General features: G+C 44.6%; 1 protein-coding gene across 7 annotated transcripts; it reads right to left on the reverse strand.

The window, feature by feature from the left end:
• Nucleotides 1–4,141: 4,141 nt before the first annotated feature.
• Nucleotides 4,142–26,534, reverse strand: PCMTD2 (protein-L-isoaspartate (D-aspartate) O-methyltransferase domain containing 2). Of its 7 annotated transcripts, none has more exons than XM_030309105.1 (7): nucleotides 23,902–25,691; nucleotides 21,694–23,663; nucleotides 21,191–21,521; nucleotides 17,372–17,474; nucleotides 16,180–16,351; nucleotides 10,196–10,319; nucleotides 4,142–7,022 (listed from the first exon to the last, which is right to left on the reverse strand). In XM_030309105.1, the coding sequence occupies exons 3-7, from the start codon at nucleotides 21,495–21,497 to the stop codon at nucleotides 6,643–6,645; spliced, it is 1,086 nt and encodes a 361-aa protein (XP_030164965.1). In that variant the 5' UTR covers nucleotides 21,498–21,521; nucleotides 21,694–23,663; nucleotides 23,902–25,691; the 3' UTR covers nucleotides 4,142–6,642. The 7 variants fall into 7 exon arrangements, 6 of the variants coding, with proteins under 6 accessions (XP_030164965.1, XP_030164969.1, XP_030164966.1 ...); XR_003967506.1 differs by lacking the exon at nucleotides 21,694–23,663 and adding an exon at nucleotides 8,967–9,056 and having other exon boundaries at nucleotides 6,935–7,022; nucleotides 25,598–26,134; XM_030309109.1 differs by lacking the exons at nucleotides 21,694–23,663; nucleotides 23,902–25,691 and adding an exon at nucleotides 26,419–26,534.

The following is a 26,534-nucleotide window of genomic DNA, read 5'->3' on the forward strand; positions in this document are numbered from 1 at the left end:
CTTTGGCTCAGGTCATGATCTGGCAGTTCGTGACTTCCAGACCCACATGTGGCTCACTGCTGTAGCCTGTCAGCACAGACCCCGCTTCAGATCTTCTGTCCCTCTCTCTCTCTGCCCCTCCCCCGCTTGCGCTCTCTCAGAAATAAATATTTTTTTAGAAGTGCGAAGCTATCAAAATATCAAGAAGAAAACATAAAACAAAACCTACATGACCTTGGGGTTTTAAGACACCAAAGCCAATCCACAAAAGAAAAAAACTGGTAATGTGAACTTTATAAAATTAAAACTTTTACTCCATGAAAGACCTTGTTCAGAGACCCAAAAGGCAAGCCTACAAACTGCAAGAAATAGTTGCAAAACACACATCTGATAACAGATTTGTATTCAAAATACATTAAGAACTTTCAGAAAACTCTCAGAAGTCAACAATCAGAAAACACACAACCTAAATGAAAATGGGTAAGGATCTGAAGAGACACCTGGCCAAAGAAAATAGACGGATAGTAAATAAGCATACAAAAGTATGCTCTACATCCATGTATCATTAGGAAATTCCAAATTGCTACACACCTATTAAAACTGCTAAACTCCAAAAAAATTTTGACAATGCCAATTGTTAGAGAGTGCAGAATGAGAAGAACCCTCCTTCATTTGGGGAATGCATGTGCAGCCACTTTGGAAGTGAAAACTAGTAACAGGAAACCCCACTAAAATGAAGGTCTAGGAAGGCTTGGCAGGAGAGACTCTCACACCTACCACTCTACATCAATTGCAGACCCAACAGGACCCTTTTACTATCCTAGCAGGAGGAAGAAAGGGTTCCTCCTCCCCAGACAACAGCTCAGCCAATGACAGACTGTCACAGGTCAGCCAATGAGAAGCCACTACACATCAAGCCCCCAGTTTACTCCAGTGAACTTTCTATTTAGGACAGTGCCTCCCAACTTCCTCGGTTTCCTCTATAGAAGACTAATGCTCCTCTGCTTTGTTCCGTGTGCTTGCTTATGGTTTTGCCTAAGCTTGCTTGAATTGAAGCTTGGATTGAAATTCTCAACTATTCCCAAATAAACCATTTTTGCTGGTAAAATAATTGGCGATTTCATTTTTAAGTTTAACAGAAAATAGTTTGGCATTTTTCCCCAAAGTTAAACAAGTCTTGCCTTAAGAATCAACCATCATCACACTTCAGGTACTCACACAACTGCTTTGAAAACTATTTCCAAACAAAAACTCACATGCAGCTATGCACAGCAGCTCTATTCGTAATGGCAAAAGTCTTCAAGAAATCAGGATGTCCTTCAAAACATGAATCCATAAGCAAACAGGTGCATCCATGTGAAGGAAGCAGAATATGCCACCATGCCCAAGATAAGTCTCTTGGGCACAAGTATTATTTGGGGCTAACTGATTTTAACAGACAGAAGACAGAGGAGAATCTCTGAAAACCGAATAAAAGTTGTCCTTTGGTGAGAACAATTTACACTTACAAAGGAACCCTCCATTTGTAACAAAGTCTCTGGACTTAAACCTGATTAACAACCTTACCCCTCATATACTCTTGCTTGGTCTGAGAGCCTCCCTTAATTGGCCTTCCGACTACTGAAACATTCCAAGTGATTACTTCAGCCATTTTGGGAAGTTCATCAGTTTTCCTGAGTATGTCCCACGTATACAGGATGTATACACGCAATTACACTTCTGTTTTTCTCCTGTTAATCTTTTATCACAAGAAGTCGTCTCAGCCAAGAACCTAGAAAAGTAAAGAAAAATTATTTTTAGTCACCTATACATGCAATGCACTACTACTCAGCAGTAGAAACGAATGATCCATCACCCCTTACAAAGACATGGATGAATCTTACACACATTTTGCGAAGTAAAAGAGTCCAGTCTGAAGAGGCTACGTACTGTATGGCCCCGTTTATAGGACATTCTGGAAACGGCAAAACTACAGAGATGATAAACAGATCATGCAGTTAGAGTTCAAGGTATTCCGTATATTTTAGTGATAGGTATGTGCCACTACGCATTTGGCAAAACTCATAGATGTTTCCAGCCCAAAGACTACATCATGATTATTCCAACTGAATTATTTAGGATGTGGGATTGTCACAAGATATAATACAGAATGTGATACATAATCTAACTGTACTAGAAATGTATGAAGAAACTCATCGTAGGTGCCGGGGCAGAAAGTGCTAACCTAAGCAGCTTTGGAAATGAATGAAATGTGTACTGAAAGCACATAAACAGTGGACTCTATAATATTCTTCCCCATGATACATAAAAACTATCAACATAGGGGCCCCTGGGTGGCTCAGTCGGTTAAGCCTCCGACTTCAGCTCAGGTCACGATCTCACAGCTTGTGGGTTCAAGCCCTGCGTCGGGCTCTGTGCTGACAGCTCGGAGCCTGGAGCCTGCTTTAGATCCTGTGGCTCCCTCTCTCTCTGCCTCCCCCCGGCTCACACTCTATCCCTGTCTCTTTCAAAAATAAATAAGCGTTAAAAATTTTTTTTTAACTGGGGCACCTGGGTGGCTCAGTTCGTTGAGCGTCCGACTTCGGCTCAGGTCATTACCTAGCAGTTTGTGAGTTCGAGTCCCCCATCAGCCTCTGTGCTGACAGCTCAGAGCCTGGAGCCTGCTTCATATTGTGTTTCCCACTCTCTCTGTCCCTCCCCTGCTCACACTCTGTCAATCTCTCAAAAATAAACAGACATTAAACATTTTTTTCTTAAAGTTCATTGGAGATGCCAACAGAAACCATCTCCTAGCCTCGTCCTCACTGCCCCAAATTGTCCCGAAGCTGCAGGAGCACCCTGCAGCCCATCATCCCCATCGAGATGTGGGTCTGACTCTGAGGCCAGGATACGTTATGATCTCCTTCAGGTCAGAGAGCCAGGTTAGGGTGCCCCCTGCTGTCCGCTGGGCTGTGGCACAGGGAACACCCGACTCACAGTTTAGCCCCTCGTGGCATATCCAGTTAATCTCTGAAATTCAGTGCCACGATTTGGAAATTCCAACTGAGATAGAGCCCATCATTCCGGTACCTTGACTGGGAAAAGAGGTTTTTTGTTTGTTTGTTTTTTTAAGTAAAGGTCAATTATAAAAAAAAAAAAATTCCATCTATCTCTTACATCAGTGCTATGATCTGAATGTTTGTTTCCCCCCAAATTCATCTGTTGGAATCCTAATGCCTGATGTGATGATGGTAGAACAGGATGCCCTTGGGAGGTGATTAGGTGAGGAGGGTGGGGTCCTCATGAATGGGATTACTCCCCCTATAAGAGACCCTAACCCATACCCTACATGTCAAAAGAGAACTGTGCCACTACAAACAGGGCCCTCACCTGACCATGCTGGTACCCTCATCTCAGACTTCCAGCCTCAACAACTGTAAGGCATCGATCTCTACTGGTTATAAGCCACCAAAAATACCAAAATACGGTTCCGTCTTAGCAGTCCAGATGGACAACGGTCAGCAGCCAGTCTGATCCTGAATACTAACCCCTAACCTTGTCCCTGAACGCTGGGCCCTTACTTCTGATCTCTGGCCCTCACCCTGACCCTAGATCCTGACACTAGGCCCCAACTCTAGCGCATGGCCCTGGCACCCCAACCCCAAACCTTAACTCTAAACCCGAAATTCTCACCATCACCCTAACCCTCACCCCTTGCTGCCATGGAAGATATGTGACCATTAACCCAATTATCTTTTAACATTTTCACAAAATAGGAAAACTGTGCCAAGAAACTAACCACAAACATGCTTCAGACACATACTCTCTCATGGAGTCGTAGCTGTCACTTTTCTGTTTTCGCCATCCAAACTAGGTGTGCTTTTTTTTTTTTATCTTATTTTTGAGAGAGAGAGAGAGAGAGAGAGCGCGAGCTGGAGAGGGGCAGAGACAGAGGGAGACAGAACGCGAAGCAGGCTCCAGGCTCTGAGCCGTCAGCATAAAGCCCGATGCGGGGCTCGAACTGACAGACCATGAGATCGTGAACTGAGCCGAAGTCGGACACCCAACCGACTGAGCCACGCAGGCGCCCCTAAGTGTGCTTCATTTAAAATCACGTCTTCCCCAAGTGTACCACCATGGTACAGAATGAAGCCATAACACAACAGTGAAAGAAAACACATGATTCTGATAAAGAAAAGGTTTATTTTTAAAGATTTTTGGAAAACATGTAGTCAAGGATTTCAATCCCACACAGGAAACACAAGCCATGCCAAGAAGGCTGAAGTGCCTGAACGAGGTTTATCGACAGCCTTTGTATTTACCCAATGTGTATCTGCTCATTAAAATCTTGGTTTCAAACTTCTGGCATTAATTCCCTGAAAGGTCCAGACTGGCAAAAGCATTCTTACATACACAGTTGATTTTTACACTGCATCCTTGATATTTATAAATTTGACATTTGCTGTGTACGTGTCTGTGGCTTTACTACTTTCAAGACACAAATCACACACAGAAATACATACTCCTCAGAACATAAAAGTCCACAGCTGTCTAGAAAGTGGTTTACAATACAGAGGTTACAGGCCACACAGACTATACATAATCCATCTGTCGGGGAACAGACAGCAGTGCATCATCCTGGACTCTGGGGAGGGGCACTGCGGCCCGGGAAAACCCATTTACAATTCTTCTTTACGTGTATAAGATAAACACCAAACTATTTCACATATATTACATCTATATATATTTTTTTAACCAAATTCTGGTTAAGTATCGCAAACAGACAACATGTAAATACGAACACAAATGTTAGCAAAGGTCTAACCTATGTAGGGAAAAACATGTCTTATGCACGGTGAAGAGGCTTTACAGTCTAGCGTGAAGGCAAATGTGATTTAAAAAATAAATAAAACCCATGTACAATTATAGGAAAAGAACTTAGTCAAGCCACCCAGTGTGACAGATTTCACAAATATGTATTTGACCTTATGCTCCGAATGTCCGTGGATCGCAGAGATCAGTACACTCCGGTCAGCGTGACGTCGGCACAGAGGTGCGCACCACTAAGTGATCTCAAGTCCTCACGTAAACGTAACCTGGGCGCTTCTGAGACAGTGACGCCCAGCCTTCCGTTAGAAGCCAGGTTGAGAACAACTGTGAAGTAACTGTCTTTATAAAAAATTACATTTCCAGATCTAGGGCAACAGACATATTTTCCCAGCTCTGCATGCACATAGTATCCTGTAGAAAATGATTAAATTACTTAAAAAACAAGAGAAGTTTAAGAATAAATAAATAAATAAATAAATAAATAAATAAATAAATAAATAAGCAGAACTCGGTTCAGCTGGTGAAACCACAAAGACACACTCAAGCTCAGCAACACCGGATAAAATCAGTCATAAAATCTGGATGACTGATCCCACAGCAGCACTCTGAGTTTGGGTCTACCGTTAACATTTGATACCACTGTTTTCTTCTTTGGGCACAAAAAGCAAGTTTGAAAAGAACCAATGTTTTGGAACTTGGTAAACACAGAAACCTGTCAACACAAAGGGCCTAGAGAAGGTAGAATCCACAAGTCCCTGGGGGTTAGACTGTTGTTATTCTAATGCAATGGAGCTACTAAAATACATACATTTGTTATTAAGAAAAATTAGAAAACTAACACATCTTCTTCTCCGGAATTATAAAAGATAAAATCTATTAATCATTACTTTAATGTGATTACAGAAAAGTAGCCAACTGAAGGAAAAAAGAAAAAACAGCACAGGTTGTTGTGACATTGTCTCCAATGTATTTCCTGCAGTCTTAATACTTCCCACCTGTTTTGAGGACCGAGCACATCCATGCCCTAGGCACCCATTAACACACTCAAGGTTGCGTCAACAGTCATCCCCACCGTTGGAGTAAAAGTAAGGCAGGTCACTGCGCACAATGCTCGCTTCATTCTTGAGTATTTTCTTTAAGGGATTATCTGACACTGGTTCTTCTAAAGGTAAGAAAAGGCGTCAGGAAGATATTCCTTGAATTATTTTGGAATCCCAGAAAGACATCTGGCAGTTTGATACTTTTATTCCTCCTCCCCCATCACAAATTTCTCTCTTTTACAATTACAGTGGACAACCCACATACAATCTAATTACATTTATTTAAAATAAGGGAGAGCTTTTCAATAACGCTCCCCCCATCCAGAGAACTAAAAGGGTTAGGGGAGCTCAGCGCCAGTAATTACGAGGCTGACACCATAAAGTGCTAACTTGGACACAGGTGTGTCACACCCAGAAAAGATTTTACACACTTGCAAACTTGCACTTTCACTTTTTCTAAGCAACACAGGTTCCTTTCAACTTCACTCTTCGTAGGTTATCTTGAGTGGGAGACGGTCACCAAAGCGGTCTCTGCAGGCAGACGTCAGAGTTTCATCAGAACAAAAAGCAAACACCCTTCTCAAGAGATGCTCTCCCTTCTGAGAAAACCTTCTCCTATGCACTTTATGTTTATCAGATTATGTTTACTGAAATGACACCACTGAATGGAGATTCTACAGGAAAACCAAGAACGAACTAAAGACAGGAAGGTCGAGAGGAGAGCACTTTCCTTCACCAGGGCACGTGCCCGGGCGACCCCTCGGGGACAGCAGGCACAGCATCAGCTCTGCCTCGGTGCCCTGTTCCCACAGACTCACTTCTCCCTGTAATAGAGCAAGTAGTATTTCAGGGGGTCTGGCAGAGGGAGGCTCAGGACCTTCTCCCGTAGGAAGTTCACCGGTGGGGCTGGCTTGGCTTCGGGCGGGGGGGCTCTGTCCTCCTCCCGCGACTCCTCTTCCAAGTCCTCGCAGCTGTTGTCGTCAGAGGGGCTGGAAATCCGACTGGCAAAAACCTCTTTGTCCAAAAAGACGATCGTTTCCATTCGACGGCGGCGCACTCTCCTTCGTTTCACCCCCGGAGTGCTCTTTAGTCCGTTTCCGCTGCTGCTCACCGTTTCCTGACGAATGACCTTTTTAATGGTGCCCCGGATGGCGATGCGAGCCAGGTCCTGGAGGCTTCGCACGGCCAGCGGCGCTGCGGAGCAAAGGAGGAGACGTGTCAACCTTGTCTGAGAGTGACCTGGACAGCACAGAGCCCTAACCCTGGGAAGTCTTCACGTCACTGTCATTCACTGGCGTATTCACAGAACAGGCACGAGAGAGTGTTCCTGGCAAAGTCGATTAGTTAGTGCTCTAGTGCGCATGCATGTGGTCCTTCTCGAAAGATATTTTCAAATACATCGACCCTGAACTTACATAAGCAAGCTCGAGATTGTCTGGCTATTCAGTCAGAAGCAAGGGAAAACCCTGGGCTACGGTGTTTTGCTTCTTGGACAGCCAGGTTCATTATTCTATTTACGTATTCATTCGTGGGTTCTAGCTCATCCAGTGGAAACACAGAGGATGTAGGGCTCCAGAATTCTTTTGTCTATCTTAATATTTTCACAGTACTTTACAAATTGAGTATTAGTTCCTCTTTTTTGATTTAAGCAGAGAACAGCAAACCCAAACGTTTTTAGTAAGTACAAAAACTCCAAAGCACACTGAGGAAAAACAGAATCTGGTGATTAGCGCAGGCTCAGTTTAATGCTCAATTTAACGCAGGCAGCACGCGCATGGCAACAGAAGAGCTTTTTTCTCAAGGGGAGAGGAATGAGGGGCTGTGTGTTTAAGTACATTATACTGAAAGGCAGCGTCACTTCTTTCCCTCCAGTACCTAGCTTCTGCCAGAAGAGATGGCCACCTACAATCTAGGGGGCTCTGAGATTGTTCGTGACATTTATCACCCAAATCAGAGAAGCCTGCACACAATCCCGTGCAAGGCTCACTGTTCCACAGGAGCCCTGGAAAGTGCTCTTGCTGGAGGCTCTCAGCACCTTCTCCCCTTTGTCCACACCAGGCTTCCTCTCCTGCTCAACTGTCCCCTCTCTCGTCCGGGACAGGCTCCAGCACTCGCCCCGCTCCGCAACACCGAAATCACGGCTTTCCGTTCAGCGCGTCCTGCCTTCCCTTCCCTTCCCTTCCCTTCCCTCTTCACGGGCTGTTGCCACTCAGTCTGCTGAACGGACTCCTTCACAGGTCACCAGACCTCCAGGACTCACATTCTGGCTTCCCTGGCTCCCCCCGAGGCGCCCACTTGCAGGGAACTAACTAGGCCCAAGCCTCTCCTGTGAGCTCCCCCCTCCACCCAGGCCAGCGGTGCTCCCTCACGTGCTGATTCCCACCACTTCCCCCTCTCTGTGTGCCTATCGATCTCTGTTTCGGCATCCATTCTGTGGCTTCGAGTAACAAAGACTGGGCAACGGCTCCTAGGGCTCTGCTCCAGTCCTGACTGGGGTCCCAAGCCTCCCACAGACCCACATCTACAACAGATGCCGGACACCTCATTCTCCACATCCTTCCTCAGAAAGGCCCTGTGTGCCTGCCCCTGAGTCCCTTCCACTCTAGAGGCCACTGTCTCCATCGACACAACTTTAGGAGTCCAGAAAACTCCAGCCCAGCAGGAAGCAGTTACAAACAACTGGATTGTTCGCTTCAGGAACCCTAAACATCACATGATTCTCCATCATCCAGCATTTGCTCTGAAGCGCTAGCCTCAAAGCTGGCATCTCCGGGTGCCCTCCATGTTGTCACAACTTTTTTTGAATTTTTTTAGCGTTTACTTATTTTGTGAGAGAGAGAGACAGACAGAATATGAGCAGGGGAGGGGCAGAGAGAGACACAGAATCCCAAGCAGGCTCCAGGCTCCGAGCTGTCAGCACAGAGCCTGACGCGGGGCTCGAACTCACGAACCGTGAGATCATGACTTGCGCCAAAGTCAAACCCTTAACCGACTGAGCCACCCAGGCGCCCCCGTGTCACCACAACTCTTACCCAGATCGGATCAAGCCCTCACACCAAGAGACTTGTCTTCAACACCCCGCCCCTGCCCGCCCCCCCCCCACCCCGGGTCCCATAGATACTCCAACTATGCCCTCACCTCTGGTGCTACTCAGGTAGCATTCTGGAAGGGAGTGCTCCGGCCAACTGCGAGCAATGTTAGCTTATCCTGGTGGGATTTTCAGAGAGCCTGCATGTGACAAAATCACCCTGCAGCCGGCCACAAGGGTAATCAAGAAGGCAGATGCCCCACATCTTTTAGTTGTACTATCTGGTGGCTCTCCACAGCCTACATGCTAAACTCATGTCTAACCTATGTACTGGGCTGGCGTCTCCTGTACAGCCTCACTCAGACCACACCAGGGAGCGGGCATGTGGAAAGTCCACATCAGCCTCTGCTCATGCTTTTTCTCCCTTTCTTCTCTCTTCAGAGAATTCATTTTCACCCAGAAAGACCAAGCACAAAGAAAGGTCCCATCCTCTGCCTGGCCCCTCTCAGGCACTGTCTATATTCTACTGTTGTTTGTTACATTTCAAGGACCACATCTATGGCATGTGACCTCCACTTAGCAGAGACAAAGGCGGAGCATTACTATTCGATAAACGATTCCTCACAAATAAAAAATAAAAAATAAAATCCTGCAAGGAATTTGCCAACACATGTATTACCTTTGGGTGGTAAGATCATGGTTACTATTTTTCCTTTTTGTACATTTTCCGAATCTTCTAAATGATCAGAATGCAGAAACCATGCTGAATAGTTTTATTTTAAATAAAGTCATTTGCAATTCTCACTGCTATGTAAATTTGTTTAAACTAGAAAACAGTATTTGGATGAATGCCAGCCCTGATGTTTGCTCCTTCTGGGTCTACATCCTGAAGGAGTTGCAGGCCTAGTCAAGTCAATGCTCCTCAGCAAGCCTCCCACCACACACCAGCCAGCCGGCTGAGACGTGTGCCCATGAGGTGGCCCCAAGGAGGACAAGGTCCCATGACTCAGCAAGAGCCCTCTGGCTCGACGGTACTGGGAACACACTCTCTCTGGAAGAACTTTCCACATAGCAGAATTAGCTCCCTTTTGTGGGAGTCTTCTGCTTCCAATGGCATGACCAGAAATAACTCCTGTGGATTTAAAAGAAGGCCAAAATAACCTAAAATAGGCTAAAAACAGATCATGATTTTTACAATACGTAAAAAACCATTTGTAAAACTGTAAGGCTTCAGAATCCTCTTTAATATTAAAAGGCTCCTTAAAAGTTTTCTTTCTCTTCAAATTCTAACGAGATTTTTTAAAAGATCTGAAAGGTAAGTGAAGATCTTTGTACTTACGTAACTGGACAAGTCTTGATTTTCCTGTCTCTGAATGACAGGGCTGGATCAGAGGAGCAAAAGAAACAGCCAGAATCTTTTTGGTTTCCCAAGCAGAAGGACCAGTTCGTGTTATCTTAGTCAACTATCCCAAAGAGAAAATGAGAATATTCAAAAGATTTGGCTACTGTTAGTTTATATTTAACCATTCCTACACGTAAACTAAAAAAACACAGATACGCTAACAATGAAAGAACCTGACATCAGGGGCCCCTAATGTGATGTGGCAGGAAGTACACAGTACTTATTAAAATCTTTGCAAATGTGTTTCGCCTGAATACGTTCAAAGCTTCTAGACCGAATTTCTGTTTACAAGAAATACATACGTTAGAGAAAAGAAGTCAAAGGATAACAAGAAGAGACAATCAGATGAGATGACTTCCCAGGACTGTCTGCAAGAGTCCCTGCTGGGGGCAAAAGTAGGGCGGGGGGGTGGGGTGGGGAACATCCTAAAGTCAAAGTCATTACAGACACTCCTGACCACCTATAATGCTTCAGTTTAGACTGGATACCAGGCTGTTGTTTCCAGAACAGAAACAATAAAAAGACTTTCTTGCAACATGACCACACACAAAACAACAGCTCCTGTTACAGTTTTGCCATGACTTCCTTGAAGGTGACGATGCCATCTTGGGTATGTTGGAGCTTCTCCTCACTACGGTGTTTACGTGAATTTCTATGTGACATCACCACCGAAACACACAGATTTGCAGTGAATCGCAGTATTAGAAGCACAGGAAGAGCCTAATTAGACCACGTGGCCCTCCTGTGTGTTCTGTGTAACCAGTGTCTAACGACCCAAACAGGTGACAGTACTATTTTTGCCCAGCTTTGGCATGCTGAGATTATATGCTCTCTTGTCTAAAAATATCTAAGCCAGCAAAGCTTCTGAAAACTAAGATTCTATGTCATGAACCTGGGAACTGAAAGCATTAAGTGGCCATGTACTGGGTAAACAGGTCGCTCACATTCCTGTACCCCAGCATAAACTTCTTCTTCAAAAACTTTTTTTCAAGGAGAAATTCCAGTTATGCTAAACACCAAACATTTAAATATAATCCGTCAATAATGTGTGAACCCTTCAGGAAAACTGTAAATCCATATTCTACATTCCAGACGAGGAGACAGATACTGAAAACATGTCCATAATCCTCAAATTATTCAACATGTAACACAATTCCAATAAAAGGTCTGAAGTATTTCTGTGATGCAACAAAGATTGCTAAAATAATTTAAGTACAGACGTACTTAAAACAACATTCTGAGAAAGAAGAACAAAAACGGGCACATCCAGCCCTGCCACATACAACAACCTACTAGCAATGACAGCAACAGCAGGTGGGACTGTTAGCAAGGGCGAGGATGGCTCCTCTCCTCTGCTGCTGACAGCGAAGCTGCTGGAAAGGCAGCTGGCCAAAGTCAAAACACAGAGTCTCCAATCAAGCACCCAGAAGAGGTCATGGGTATGGACAAAGACTAAGAACGTCCACAAACATGGATATGCACAGCCTTGTCACAGCGGCACTGCTTGGAAACAGCAAGAAGCTAGAAAGAGCCGAACTGGCCACCAAAAAATCACATTCTCATACACCACCAAGAAACGTTTTTAAATAAACAAAATAAGGACAAAGAAGAATTTCTACTTATATTGAACACCAAATACCTAAAATGAACGATAAATGATGTATAAAACTTACAAACTATCAATTCCCATTTCATATGTCTGGATAGGTGCATGGGATGGAAAAAAAGTGTGCATATCTTCACGTATGAAAAACTGTGTTTGCTTATATAGTTTTTGCATAAACACATAAACTGAAAACAAACAAAATGGTTACCTACAGGTGAAGTAGAGGGAACACAGAGGGGAAAAAATTCTGTGAGTATTCATTACTTAAACTTTGGAATCTTATAAATGTTTTATCAAGTTACAAAACCTAAAACGGCAATCCCTAAACATTGAAATCAAATGAGCTGTGAGTCAGGCTGATGGTATAACCTCACAGGAAAGCACTATTTCCAGTGACTTTAAAACATGTTAATTTCTACATCCCTAGTGTAATATAAGGGCCAAAGAAGCTCCCCACCCCCCAAGCCCCCGCCCACATTTTGACCCAGTTTCAGAAATCAAATTCTTGGTGCCGATGCTGTGGATAAACAAGGAGCTGCATAGTCGAGGACTGGGACTTTCAAGCATGGCAGACCGAAGAAGTCAGAAAAACCCTCTCGTCCTGACTTCAAGATGGAAGTACCAATATAAATCCATGGTGTATTTTATGTCCATAAAAACCAAACCAACAAAAAACATAAGATTGCATGTGTGTGTGTGACCTTCCTAGCTCCAGAGTTCCACTGGAAAACTCACCCAGCATCAAAGATTCCCACAAAGGCCCCACCTGTGTTCTCTAAACACCAATTCCCACTGAACTTCAAATTAACAGAGATCCTCAGAAATGGCTAGCTCCAACTTTGTTGTAAAAAATATACATATGTATACAAAGTGGGTATGGAACATCTTTTCTTACCAGAAAGTAACAAAACTATCACAGACTACTGAAATTATATCCAAGCCCAAGAGCCAAGCTGGAGAGGTCCCCACGGGCCAAGACAGGACATGTTAAGCTTCATTAAGAATGGCGTCATGATTGGGGCGCCTGGGTGGCGCAGTCGGTTAAGTGTCCGACTTCAGCCAGGTCACAATCTCGCGGTCCGTGAGTTCGAGCCCTGCGTCAGGCTCTGGGCTGATGGCTCAGAGCCTGGAGCCTGTTTCCGATTCTGTGTCTCCCTCTCTCTCTGCCCCTCCCCCGTTCATGCTCTGTCTCTCTCTGTCCCAAAAATAATAAATAAAACGTTGAAGAAAAAAAAAAATGTTTAATAAAAAAAAAAAAAAGAATGGCGTCATGATTAAGATATTAAGTATGTTTATATCCATTAATTTACACCGACACTAAAAATCAAATAAAATCTTATTAGTCACCACCTTCAGCAGATGCTGGAGAACCAGATTATTGAGGAAACTAGTAAACAAAAGTTAAGAATCAGAATGTATCCAGCCTCTCCTTCTACAGTGTGCCTAGGGTAACCAAATAAATGATGAGGGTGTTTCTCCTTAAGTATTCCAGGTACTATGAAGTTGCAGGATACAAAATCAATGTACAGAAATTTGCTGCATTTCTAAAAACTAATAACAATGAAGCAGAAAGAGAAATTAAGAAAATGATCCCATTTATAATTGCACCAAAAATAGTGAAATATCTAGGAATAAACTTAACCAAGGTAGTGAAAGGCTTGTACTCTGAAAACTATAAAACACTGATGAAAGTAACTGAAGGTGACACAAAGACACAAAATGGATTAAGGAGTTAAACATGAGACCTGAAACCATAAAAATCCTAGAAGAGAGCACAGATGGTAACGTCTCTGACGTCGGCCACAGCAACTTCTTTCTAGATACATCTCCTGAGACAAGGGAAACAAAAGCAAAAATAAACTGTTGGCACTACATCGAAACAAAAAGCTTCTGCACACCCAAGGAAACAACCAACAAAACTAAAAGACAACCTACTGAATGGGAGAAGATCGTATTTGCAAATGACATTAGTCAACCATGAAGAAGAATGAAATCTGGCCAAGTCAGAGAAAGACAAATACCATGATTTCGCTCATATCTGGAATTTAAGAAACGAAACAAATGAACAAGGAAGGGGGTGGGGAGGATATAAAACAGGCTCTTCGAGAACAAACTCATGGTCTCCAGAGGGGAAGTGGGTGGGGGACGGGGGAAACCGGTGAAAGGGATGAAGAGTACACTTATCTCAGGGAGCACTGAATCACTGTATCATACACCTGAAACTAATGTAACACTGTTACGTTAACTATATTAGAATGAAAATTAAAAAGAAAAAAGCGGGGCGCCTGGGTGGCTCAGTCGGTCGAGTGTCCGACTTCGGCTTGGGTCATGATCTCACAGCTCGTGAGTTTGAGTCCTGCGTTGGGCTCTGTGCTGAGAGCTCGGAGCCTGGACCCTGTTCGGATTCTGTGTCTCCAGCTCTCTGCCCCTCCCCCGTTCACGCTCTACCTCAAAAATAAACAAACATTAAAAAAATTTTAAAAAAAGGAAAGAAAAAAGTACTCGAGGTACTGAATGATGAGAAATGATGGAAGCAGAATTTACCACCCTGTATCCCTTAATGAAGTAGCGGATCAGGACCACATCTGCACTGCTGGCATCGGGTATGACGGGAGTGTATATGGACATACACTGTAATACCTGGTGAGTATTCTCGCACCCTCCCTCCCCACCGAAAGTTGAGTCAAACTGCAAACTAAGCAAGTCTTTGGATCCAATCAGCAATTTACAGCGAAAACAGAGAACAGAAGAAATATGTAAGATACCACTACAGAGATATGTAATCTCCAAATCCAGGCTGTAGGAAACTCTATAAGACAAATGCAAGGATAAAGTTAAAAAAAAAAAAGTTATAGATAAGAAACACTTTAGACATATATCAACCAGGGGTGCCTGGCTGGCTCAGCCGGTGAAGCATGCGACTCTTGATCTCAGGGTTGTGAGTTCAAGCCCCACGTCAGGTGCAGAGATTACTTAAAACTAAAATCTTTAAAAAGGAGAGAGCAAGATACCAACCAAATGCAAGACACAAACCAAATGTTTCTCACAAATTCCATCAGCACTGTAAGTTGACTTTTGCCTCCAGAAAAGTTACTGATACCACAGGTCTGGGAACTCTGCTGTTTGAACTGCTCTGCGGGAGAACACAACGCTCTGTACGTGGCCCAAAGCTGATAAACGGATCTGGAGCACATTCAAATATGTCTTACAAATGCACAGTATGAAAACACAATTGTCTTGTTGAATTATGACGCTGCACACGTGAAACTAATACGTGAATTACATCTCAAAAAAAAGGAGGGCAAGAGGGAATTTGGGGGAGCAATAGAAAATGTTCTATATGTTGTTTGCGTTGTATGCTACCTCTGTCGTCACTTGTCAAAATTCAATGGATTATACAGTTAAAATTGTTCAGTTTTACTCTATGTGAATTGTACCTTAATAAAACTGACAAAATTAAAAAAAAAAGATATAATCAAATGAAACCCTATTCAAATAAACTATTCAAATAAATTCTGAGATAATCAGGAAAATCCGAACACCAGCTGACCATCTGAAAACACTAAGAATTACTTGATCGTAATTTCAGGAATTACTGAATCCTACACGAACAGCACTTGGGGTGGGATTGTAAGCAGTTTTTCTTAATTATCATATCTTCGGGATTTTCTACAATGAATGGTTACTTTTTAAACAAAATAAATGCTAACATTTTAAAATTGCAGAAAATCACACAAAAATGCACGATCTCCCATTTTTATCATTTCCGTTTTTCCTACTTCTTTGTGATGGAGACATTCTTCCTTAGGACCAACTCAAGTTCGATTAATCTTGCTCATTTCTTACAATTTGTTTGCCTCAGTGCAGCACAATATCCACAGCACACAGAAACATGACCAAATAGCAGACTTAGACAAGGTTCATACTAAGGAAGAGACTCCTGTAGAATGCTCACTGTCACAGAACCAAACAATCAGACTAACAATCAGAATTACGGAAGTAATTTTTATGTGTGAGCCTAACAACAGAATAAGCATACTAGAATAACTGTGGAGGAGGGAAGGGAGGTGGGAGAGAGGAAGGAAAACAGGAGGAGACAGAGGGATGTGAGCGCAGGGCTTACAGTGCAGGCTCCAGGGTGCCTTCCTGGGTCTGCCCTGGCCCCAGCTAGGCTGTCTTTATGCCCTGTCCCTGCCTGGGTCCTCATCTGTGAAATGGACGGAATTGTTGAGGGATACAAGGAAAAATGTATGTAAACTTCCCGGAACAGAACTTGGCCCATAGTTAAACACGTCAGTTATGAAAGGGATCTGACCTTCTCCTCCAGCGGCATGACAAGGATGCCCCCTACTTTGAGAAGACTCTTCATGTATTCTTCATGCTCTTTCTGCACACCAGCCCCACAGTACACACGATCGTACTGAGAACAATCTGGAGAAATCTCCAGGCAATTGCCAATAACAAAGGAAGGTTCACAGAAGTCAAATCTAGAAGCAAAAAATGTTTTCCATAACTGAACTGATCACATTACAAGTCTACAGAGTAAATCTATGTTAACCACGGATTAGTTTTTCATTGAACAGCCCTATAGTGAGGTAATGCAATTCACAGAGCCAGAAGCGAGAAGACAGACTTCCAAAAAGAATTATACTCTTAATTAACAGAATCCAAGAAATTCCAAACAAAACATCATGGAAGTGAATGCCATAAGCACGACCCACGCTTAAATCATCCACCCTCCGTTCATCACAGTCTTTCTTCCGTTCTTATGGACTACCTTATTTAGGACCTACTAAAAACAAGTAAAATGAAAGAAAAATACATTTGGTGTTTCCAAAAATGGTAAACTCTAAAATAAGAACTTTAATGCCTTATTTAAAAATGGCAAGAGGTAATTATATATACTACTTAAAGACAAATGCAACAATTCTGTTCTAGAAGCTATTAGATGAAAACATGTTGTCTGTGTCAGAAACACGAAAATTGAGCAAAATGAATATTCTATTTCCTTTCTCTTATTATGTTGGTGAAAAATCAGTCTTGCCCTGATATCATAGTTAAAAAAAAAAAAAAAAAAAAACCCTAAAGCCCTCAAAACCACAAAATATTTACAAAACAATTAGAACAGGGGGTGCCTGAGTGGCTCAGTCAGTTAAGAGCCGGACTTCAGCTCAGGTCATGATCCCACAGTTTGAGTCAAACCCCACGTCGGGTTCTGTGCCGACAGCTCAGAGCCTGGAGCCTGCTTCAGATTCTGTGTCTCCCTCTCTCTCTGCCCCTCCCCTGCTCGCACTCTGTCTCTCAAAACTGAATAAACGTTAAAAGAAAAAAAAATTTTTTAAACAAAAAATAATTAGAACAGCTATACATATACCCCTGATTCTCCTGCCAAAGTTGAATCATGTTTGCTGGTAGCCGAACACTAATAAACTCGTTTCTCTCGACTAATCAAAAGTTTAAATTGTCATTCACACACCAACCCAAGGCTAGTTAGTATCTGATCTTACTTGTCAAAGCTGTCACTGGTTCGAATGAAGAAGTCCAGCTTCTGCTTTGCATATTCTATTACATCTGAATGGAGTTCAACCCCGTGGTTCACACCAAAAGGACCTAAAAGGTTTCAGAATAAGAAAACTTTTAGAACTAGGGCAAAAATTCTTACTCTTTATTTCTATTTTTTCAATTGCAATGCACCAGATTCAGCACGTATAATTACATGAAGAAATTTGCAAGGTTTTGAGGTCTTGCCGCATTATTGGACCTAAATCAAAAAGCTAATCTTTAAATATGCAGGGTAGGCTATGCTCACCACATTGTAAATACTCATTTCTTTGACATTATTAACTCCACACCTTTCCAAAGCCTGGGCCTCCCTGCTCTCAATCATTTGAAGATGTAAAAAAAACAAAAACAAACAAACAAAAAAAAAAAAACCAAGATCTGCAACCAGGAATTCAAGATCTCACTAACGAATTGAAGAAGAAAAATGTATTTCCAAATGAAACTGGACACAGGCCTATTTGCCATAAGAGGTCGCCCTACTCAGACATGAAAATTTTAATAATCCTCACAAATAGGTTTTGATCATCATTAAAATAAAACTATAACCAAGTCACAATGAAACATTTTTTTTATACCAAAGGAAAATCGTCAGTAATTGGAAATAAAGCTGTAAGAAAAGGTGGACGCCCACTTAACGATAAAGTTTTTGCCTCCGTATAGAACTGCCTCCAGATGAAATCTACGGACACAGACAGCTAGGGGAGTCTCTGTTGTGGGAATCCGTTTATAGGAAGGTCAGCAACAGGCAACGCTCATTTGTGATCACGGAGGGCCAAAGAGTGCTCTCCTTTCTGGAGGGGGAGGGGCAGCATGACAGCCACTGGGGTGCCGATTCTATTCGGAACTTTGTGCCTGCAGGAACGTGAATACTTACGTACAGGTTCACCAAGCCCCACACCTCACACCTGTTTGTGTACCAGAGGTAAGTCACACTGCCATTATTAGAAGCCTCCGTGTGAAAACCAACAGGGCATGTAATACCTTATTCACTAGACAGATAGACTGAAGTCACAGTGCAGCACCTAACACCACAATCCAACAGAAATACGGAAAAATCAGCAACCATCCGCACACCCGTACTGTTACATTTTGCCACCTGGGCTTCCCTGGCCCCTGACGGCACTACAGCCATGCCAAGCCAAGGCTTCCCTCTCCTCCGCCTGGACAACTTACCTGCGACTCTCTTCTCTCAACACCTGTCATACACACAGCTGCGGCCAAAACATTCTCTCATTAAAACACACCTTACTTGAGAAGTCGCATTTTCACTCTTTACAACATCAAATCCAAATCATCTAACTTCAAGACCCTCTGCCCAGTCGCTGACTTCCACCCCCACTGCTCTCAGGCTGGCAGCATTGTACCGGAATCCAAGAAAACCTTTCTCTACCTTCCCAGTCGTCATAGTTTCATCCGCCCCCTGTCAACACCTATTAAGTAGTTCATTCTAATAACACATAGGGGACATAGTTCCCAAGAAGCTTAACACCAAACACAGTGTTAATCCATAGCTCCTGACCCACCCCAATAACAAGACGATTAAGAGGGGAGGGGGGGACACAGAGCAACAGTCAGGACGAGACATCAAGGGCGTGGCACTACACCCAGACCACAAGGCCCCTGATGAGGGCACTGCACTCCCTAATCACACTGCACTTTCGGGTCAGTGGGACAGGAATGCGGCAGAAAGGGCAAAGAGTTCAGGGCCAGGTGGAAGGGCAGCTGAGGCCAAAAACGTCAGATGAAAGACTCCAGACCTCACACCTGCAAGTACTGGGTGGCCACCATGGCCTTCAGCTCTCCAGCGATGTGCTTGAAGCAACGCTAAAGACCAGATGAGCTGGAGAGAGGCCCAGGACACGTGCTGTCGGGACAGAGGTATCGGTCCAGTGCACGCAGCCTCCTCCCTGCAGATCCAAGATGTCTGTGCAGCAAAGGAAACTCTCCAGTCACCTCCTTCAGATACATCCGAGCAGTACACAGTGTCCTCTACAGCCCCCCAAAACTTCCCCCCCTTCAGGTCTCTCTCTCCCCACTGCAACATCTAGTTACATTCCCAGCAAACAGGGGACTCAGAGAACACAAGCCATTTCTTTATGACTTCTAGGGAACGTCCAGTGCAACAGGTCACCTCAGGCTTACCATATGCCCTCTTTTCCTGAGGCTCTTAGTTATTTTCAATAGCGTTTCTAACCTAGTCAACATGATACCCCATCCCCCTCTCCGCCAAATATCGTATCATCCTTAGCTCCCCCATTTTCTGCTCCACTGAAGGGAACTGCCCTTCACTAATACCAGAATGACACATAACCTGGGGTCCTGTGCAAAGCAGTTTAAATCCAAGACAAAGTACGTGCAAAAATCATTTAGCTTTAAAGAACAAAACAAGGGGCGCCCAGGTGGCTCGGTCAGTTAAGGGTCAGACTTGCTCAGGTCACGATCTCAAAGTTCACGACTTCATGCTGTCAGCGCAGAGCACTTCACCATCGCCCGCCCCACTCACATGCTCTCTCAAAAATAAACAAACATTAAAAAAGGAAAAAAAAAAACAAAAACAAAAAACCACATTTAAAAATTTGAAGATACCAATCTATAGCCTGAAGTCAAATGATCAGTCTCAAAACATCACCAAATTCCCAAGCCTATAAACTTATAAAGATACCAAAAATCTTGGGGTGCCTGGGTGGCTCAGTTTGTTACGCGTCTTGAGTCCGGCTCAGGTTATGATCTCACAGTTTGTGAGTTCAAGCCCCACGTCGGACTCCATGATGACAGCAGAGTCTGCTTCAGATCCTCGGTTCCCCCCACTCCCGCTCTCAAAAATAAATAAACATTTAAAAAAACAAAAAACAAAAAACAAAAATTTCATTCCATACCCATGAATACCAACTGTTACTGCTAAGATTGTCTGTAACAACCGCAAAGAAACAATGTTGTGGCCTGCACAGCGATGGCTCTCGCCTGAAATCTCCAACTAAGAATCTCACACTGGTTTGACCAAGAGGTGTGTGCGCACAGGCACGTTCCTGATATTCCTTAGCGGGTCTCGTCACGACGCCTGGCACCTGGGGCCTGTGGTCCAGATGCCAACCTCTCACACGGACCGCTACAGCAGCCCCAGCCCCTCTTTACAGCAATCTTTTAAAGCACAGGTTAGCTCCCGTTACTCATGCCACCTCACTCAGAGTAAAAACAGACACCTGAGCCCTCAATTATCAGACAGCCCTGTTATTTCAACAACAAAAATGCCAATTCCCATGTGCAGTCTCACAACTTGTTTGGAGAAAGAGGCAAAATGTCTTCAAATAAGATAACTTGTCCTTCCCATCCCTGGAATTTATTTACAAAGAAAAACCTACAGGTATTAACTCTTTTAGCATTAAAATAAAGCAAAGCAAGACTGCGTGGAACAATTTTAACTTCCAGGGAACTTTAAACTTAATTAGTCTCAGTTTACAGACAGAGAGACAAGGCAGGCTGTGTGACTGTGTTAATCAGGAAATCACTGTAAGGTCCCACTGTAATTCTCTAGGTCCTGTGCTGTCCAGAAGGAGGGTGCGCTGAACGGACTGCGGAACTTCAGGTGGGAGGGGGTAGGAACAGGAGGGGTCCCCGCAGAAAACTCAAAGGCCTCCCTCCACCAGCCCAGCCAATGGCTGTGCGTAAACAATCCCGGGGAGCGGGGGGGGGGGGGGGGGGGGGGGGGGGGCTGCTCAGAAGGCCAAGTGCCGTGAGACAAGGCCCCACACTCTCTCCAGGTTTACCTAGAATGAGCCCCACCATGGAGCTGAGGTAGCCAGTGCCGCTGCCCAGGTTCAAGAAGGAGAGGCCTGGCTGCAGGTCCAGAGCTTCCATGACTTCTGAGTAGATGCACGGGGCTGAGAGGTGGATGTTTCCATGCTTCCACGCCAGGTCTTTATACGCATTTTCTTTAAATTCTTCCAGATAATAGTCTGCGCGGTCGACAGCTCGGAAAGCCTGCTCCACCAGCTCAGTCCGGATGTACTGTGCTTCTTTCAAATTGTCTATCAGTTCATCGTTGTCCTCACCAGCACTCACAGCACCTCCCATCGTCAAGACCACACTCAGGCGATACTGCAATGGAAAAAGTTTCCAAAGAGCTGTTTACGGAACAGGTAAAAGCCCAACAGAGTTTCTAATAACAGCCAATTTCGAATTCTAAAATAATACACGTGGAATGTATTTTGTCGGTACCCACCCACCACCCCACCCCAAGGATGCCAAATTCAGAAGGTTAAAAACAAACCAAAAGTTATGTATGAAATTCCATTGTATCCATCCAGAAGTAAGTTTGTAGTTCGTAATATCGAATGAATCCAAATGACCCTGAGGTACCTAAAACATATTTGACAACTGAAAAACATCATTTAAGTATGAATTCGATACTTCAGTACAAATTGTCAATCTACAAAGTCAGCTATTTAGGACTGAAATTATCTTGAATATAGATCTGCCCTAACAGGGACACAAGACAAAGTCACTGAATATAAACACAAAAAGAACACAGATAGGTCTAAAAAAAAAAAAATCATGCTAATATCAGCTTCTCTTTGAATATTTCAAGTGTTGTAGATCACTTTTGGTAAATCATTCTTTAAAAGCAAAAAAGAATGAAATTAAGGTAAACAACAAATACTACAGTTACTCATTCTTATTTGAAATTAAAATTTAACTGGTGTCCTATTTTTATCTGACAACTCTACACCCCCACATACACATAAACATCAAGGCAAGCGATCCATTCAGTCTGTTCTTTTGGATATCTGGATGTACAAATTTTAGGCAAAAACACCACTAACAAAACTCTCTCACCCAACTGGATGAATGGTGACGTTTTATCGTAACAAGTACAAAATCTGTTTCCAGGCTACAGCTGCTACTAGACGTCCTACACCCCTCTGGCAGTGTATGCTCGGCAACCTCTCCACCTCTGACCAACAGAAGGTCCACTGCTTACTTTCTTCCCAGCTGCCTTCAAGAAGACAAAAGCGTGACCCCCTGTGAGCCAACTGCTAACATACAATGTTCCTCCATCTAATTCAGGGATAACATTCTCCCAGCTGAGGAGGTCTTACTTTTCCTAAACCACAAAAAATATCTTCTCCAATTTTATACTTACTCCACATAACTATTTTGAAAAGAATGACTTTACGTCACATAAAATGGTAACGTTTTACAAAACGTCTGACATAAAACTGTTGGGAAAAACAGAAACCACCAGGCTTCGTGAAGACTGACACATTCTCCGAATCAGGACAACTTCCTGTATCATAATTTATGATCACAAGGTTTATCCTCACCTCCCCCCTCCCAGTCGTCTGCATTTCTAACAGCAGAACGAGAACCATCAGCAGTAGAGACCCCATACACACACACGCTGCTGGCGACCGCACCGGGAGAGGTTTTCCAGGAATAAAAACAAGTGACTGCACGATGAATCGTCCGCTTCTCACAACAAACACACAAAATATGTAAAACATGGGGCTTAGCACAAACGCTCTTCCATTTATGGTTGGGATCGTTCATCTTCATCAAGATTTTAGAGCTGAAGGTCATACTTTCCAAAGCACTGGGGTGGTCCAATTACTAGACTTTCACCCCATTTCAACTCGTTTCAGAGCCACTGTTAGGGTTAGGGTCCACGGCCAGCAAAGTTAGCTGCAGGGGGAGTGCTAATGAGGTCATGCTTAATCTTGGATAAGCCACTTAGTGCTGAGGTGACAGTCTACACCTCTAGTCTGGGGCAGTCATCTGAAAATTTAGGTCACTGCTTAAAAGTGGAGTTGCATTTGCTGCTTAAAGGTCTATTTAGGAAAAGGCCTGGAAACCACATATACTCCACGGAGGCTCTAACCCTGCATACAATGTTCTATCATTCTACCTCAGTATCATCATTCTATCTCCAGAAAGCAAAAACTATATATTGGGTATATTTTATTTTCCACTAAGTAACCTATCATTTATTTTCAACTTCTCCTCACTTTGAAAGTATGCAAAAGCTAGCCTTTTACTAAAAAGAGCTACAACTTTTTACAGGTACCACCTGCCAGCCACTGGAGCTCCTTTTAGTTTCACGACATGACGAGGCAAATTGAGCAGCTACTTTGCTCATGATCACACACCAGTGTGTGAGAAGAAGGCCAGAATTCAAACTCAGGGCTGTCTAGCCAAAGGCCTACGTTCGTTACCCCACACCAAAAGCAGCTTTTAAAAATTCTCAAGGGAGAAACATTCTTTTTTTTTTTTTTTTTTAACTTTATTTTTTTCAACGTTTATTTATTTTTGGGACAGAGCATGAATGGGGGAGGGGCAGAGAGAGAGGGAGACAGAATCGGAAACAGGCTCCAGGCTCTGAGCCATCAGCCCAGAGCCTGACGCAGGGCTCGAACTCACGGACCGCGAGATCGTGACCTGGCTGAAGTCGGACGCTTAACCGACTGCGCCACCCAGGCACCCCAAGGGAGAAACATTCTTTAACACAAAACACATTGGTGATCTTTGCCCCAGATGACAGACTAAAAACTATGGGGCAACCCTACCTGTTGTCACCGGTGGGATGCATGGGACCATCTATATAGGGTTCGATATTGCTAACCTGCCTCCCTCACACTGGATACAATCACTGCTTATTACCGACCACCCACGTGACTTGCAATTCTCAACGTAATCCACTACTCTGGGGTAAATGGCCAACAGGACAACCTTACTCTCACAGTGCTCCTTCCAAAATCAACTGCCTGTGGACAGTGAGGAAGATGGTTCAAGCAGCAGCAGGCATGGGAAGGTCTCGTGACTGACAACCAAGGAGGCTACAGCCGGGTCCACACAGCTGCACAGCTGTGACAATGGGGGCTCAGGATTCCAGTCCACACTGGGTTTGTCAGACTACACATGGAGAGTCGTGTTCCAACCTGAATATCCCTTCTTAAGGGAAATATGGACACGGTAATGTCATACGCAAAATGAGCGAAGGAAAAGGACCCTGCAGTGTAAGCCGTGAGGTTTTTCTTGTCTGTAATGCCAGTGCCTAAGTTTAGATTGGTGAGGAATAAACATTTTGCCTCCTGCCACTCAATGAGGTAGAACCAGGACACCTCCCCCCAGAGTATCCTCTATTTGAGATCAGCTCTTAGTTGATTTTGATAAGAGACCTTTTGGGCCACTTATCTTTTCTCTTCCCAAGCTTTAAGTTTGGTTGTAAACTCCCCAATAAAGATCAAGCCTCAGAAACCCCTAGGCCCTCACCCTCGACTCCAATAAAAGCAGAACCCAGGCCTGTGCTCCCTCAATCTCTCTCTTCACAGCCTCCCACTTCACTGTGTGGCCCCAGGTATGCTATAAAATTTCCAGGCTCTGTAAGTAATAAACCTTTGTTTTTTTCAAAGTTTCCTGATGGTTATTACTGAAAGGTGTCTTACAATCATAATAACCACAAGGGCCAGTCCGACCGCGTTGGTTATTAATAGGCTGAGACCAGCAGAAAACAGACCTAAAACCACACCTCCTGTTGGCAGAATAATGAAAGAAACACAGATTTCTCATCTTGAAAACTAAAACTCTCGAAAGGAATACATACAGAGGGATTTTCTTCAAATACTTGAAAGGCTGCCACATATACAATATTCATGGACCGATAAAAACTGGGGCAGAACACATCAGATGGAGATCATTTCTACTAAACACACAGAAAAGCTTTCTAACAACTAGATTCCAAGTACTGCACTGTTCTCAGAACCTGGAGAGCCTCTCACCCCCAGAGACATCCCAGGCTAGGTACAGCTGAGGTGGGTCCAAGAGGTCAAGGCACTGACCCCATCACCTCAGAGGTCCCCTCTCATTCTACCTGTAAGGCTCTACTTCACCCAAGCAGAGCCACAAGTTGGGAGTTGTTTACAGGAACCTGACTTCACTGATTCTTGAAGGACAGTCTACTCAACACCCAAAACAGAGTTGTTTACTTCAGCCACTCCTCTGCCAAAAAAGAAAGAAGAAAACCATCACAGGTTTGTGACGAACAAAGGGGAAAGACAGAGATGTAGATAGCTTTTTTGAGGACAACACTCGAGCAAACATCCACCTGAGAGGCACATCCCATGGAAGAAAACAAAACTCGGGCACCCCAAGCAAGTTCTCCTTCCCCAGCTACAGACCTTCTTCAGATGCCTTGAAGTCCCGGGGCTCTGTGCCAATTCTAGCATCCCCAAGGCTTGGAAAGGCCAACCAACCATGTCACAGACTATCACCTCCTTTTTTTTCTTTCTAAAGATTTAATTTTAAGTAATCTCTACACCCATGCTCAACTGACTGAGCCAGCCAGACGCCCCTAGACTATCACCTGCTGAAAAGATCCAAGGTAGAATCTGTTTTAAACCCTGATAAACCTTGACTTGCCTTAGAACTACAAGCGCTTCCTACTTAGTAAACTAGGGACAGATTAGATTGCACGTCTGTAGAGTAGAGCAAATCCAAGCGTGCAAGCAACGGGCACTGGGAGACCTCCGGGAAGCCCTGGAACGCTGGAGGGCGAACCGCAAGGCTCACCCCGAGACCCCCCCCCCCCCCCCCCGCCCACCCGCCCGGGCAGCGGAGCAGGGGAATGAAGGCACCCGGGCTCCTTGGAGGGGAGGTGCCGGGTCGGGTTGGGGGATGGAGGAAGAGATGTGGGAGGGGGAACCCCGGGGAGGGGAACGCTGGTTGGGGGGAGGAGGAGACGCCCCGCGGAGGGGGGAGGGGGGGAAGTCGCCGCAGGAGCGGGGAGAGGGGAGACAGGAAGGGAAGGCGGCCGGGGAGGCGGGGAGAGGATAGGAGAACGCCGGAGCGGAGAGGGACGCCACCCGGAGGAGGGGTCCAGGCGCTCGGGGCCGGGAGCCAGGAGGGGAGACAGAGAGGAGGGAGGGGCCGGGGGGAGACGCCGCCGCCCGCCGCAGGCCGCAGGCCGGGCCAAGGGCGGCGGCGGTGGCGGCGGCTCTACCTCCGGGCTCGGCCGGCCCGCGAGATCAGGCCGCCTGGGCCGCGACCAGCAGCTCCTCGGGCGCCCCTCGCCCGTCCGCGGCCCGGCTGCGCTGCCCCGACCTCTGCCGCCGTAAA

This window comes from Lynx canadensis, chromosome A3 (assembly GCF_007474595.2).
Source record: "Lynx canadensis isolate LIC74 chromosome A3, mLynCan4.pri.v2, whole genome shotgun sequence".
Lineage (NCBI taxonomy): Eukaryota > Metazoa > Chordata > Mammalia > Carnivora > Felidae > Lynx > Lynx canadensis.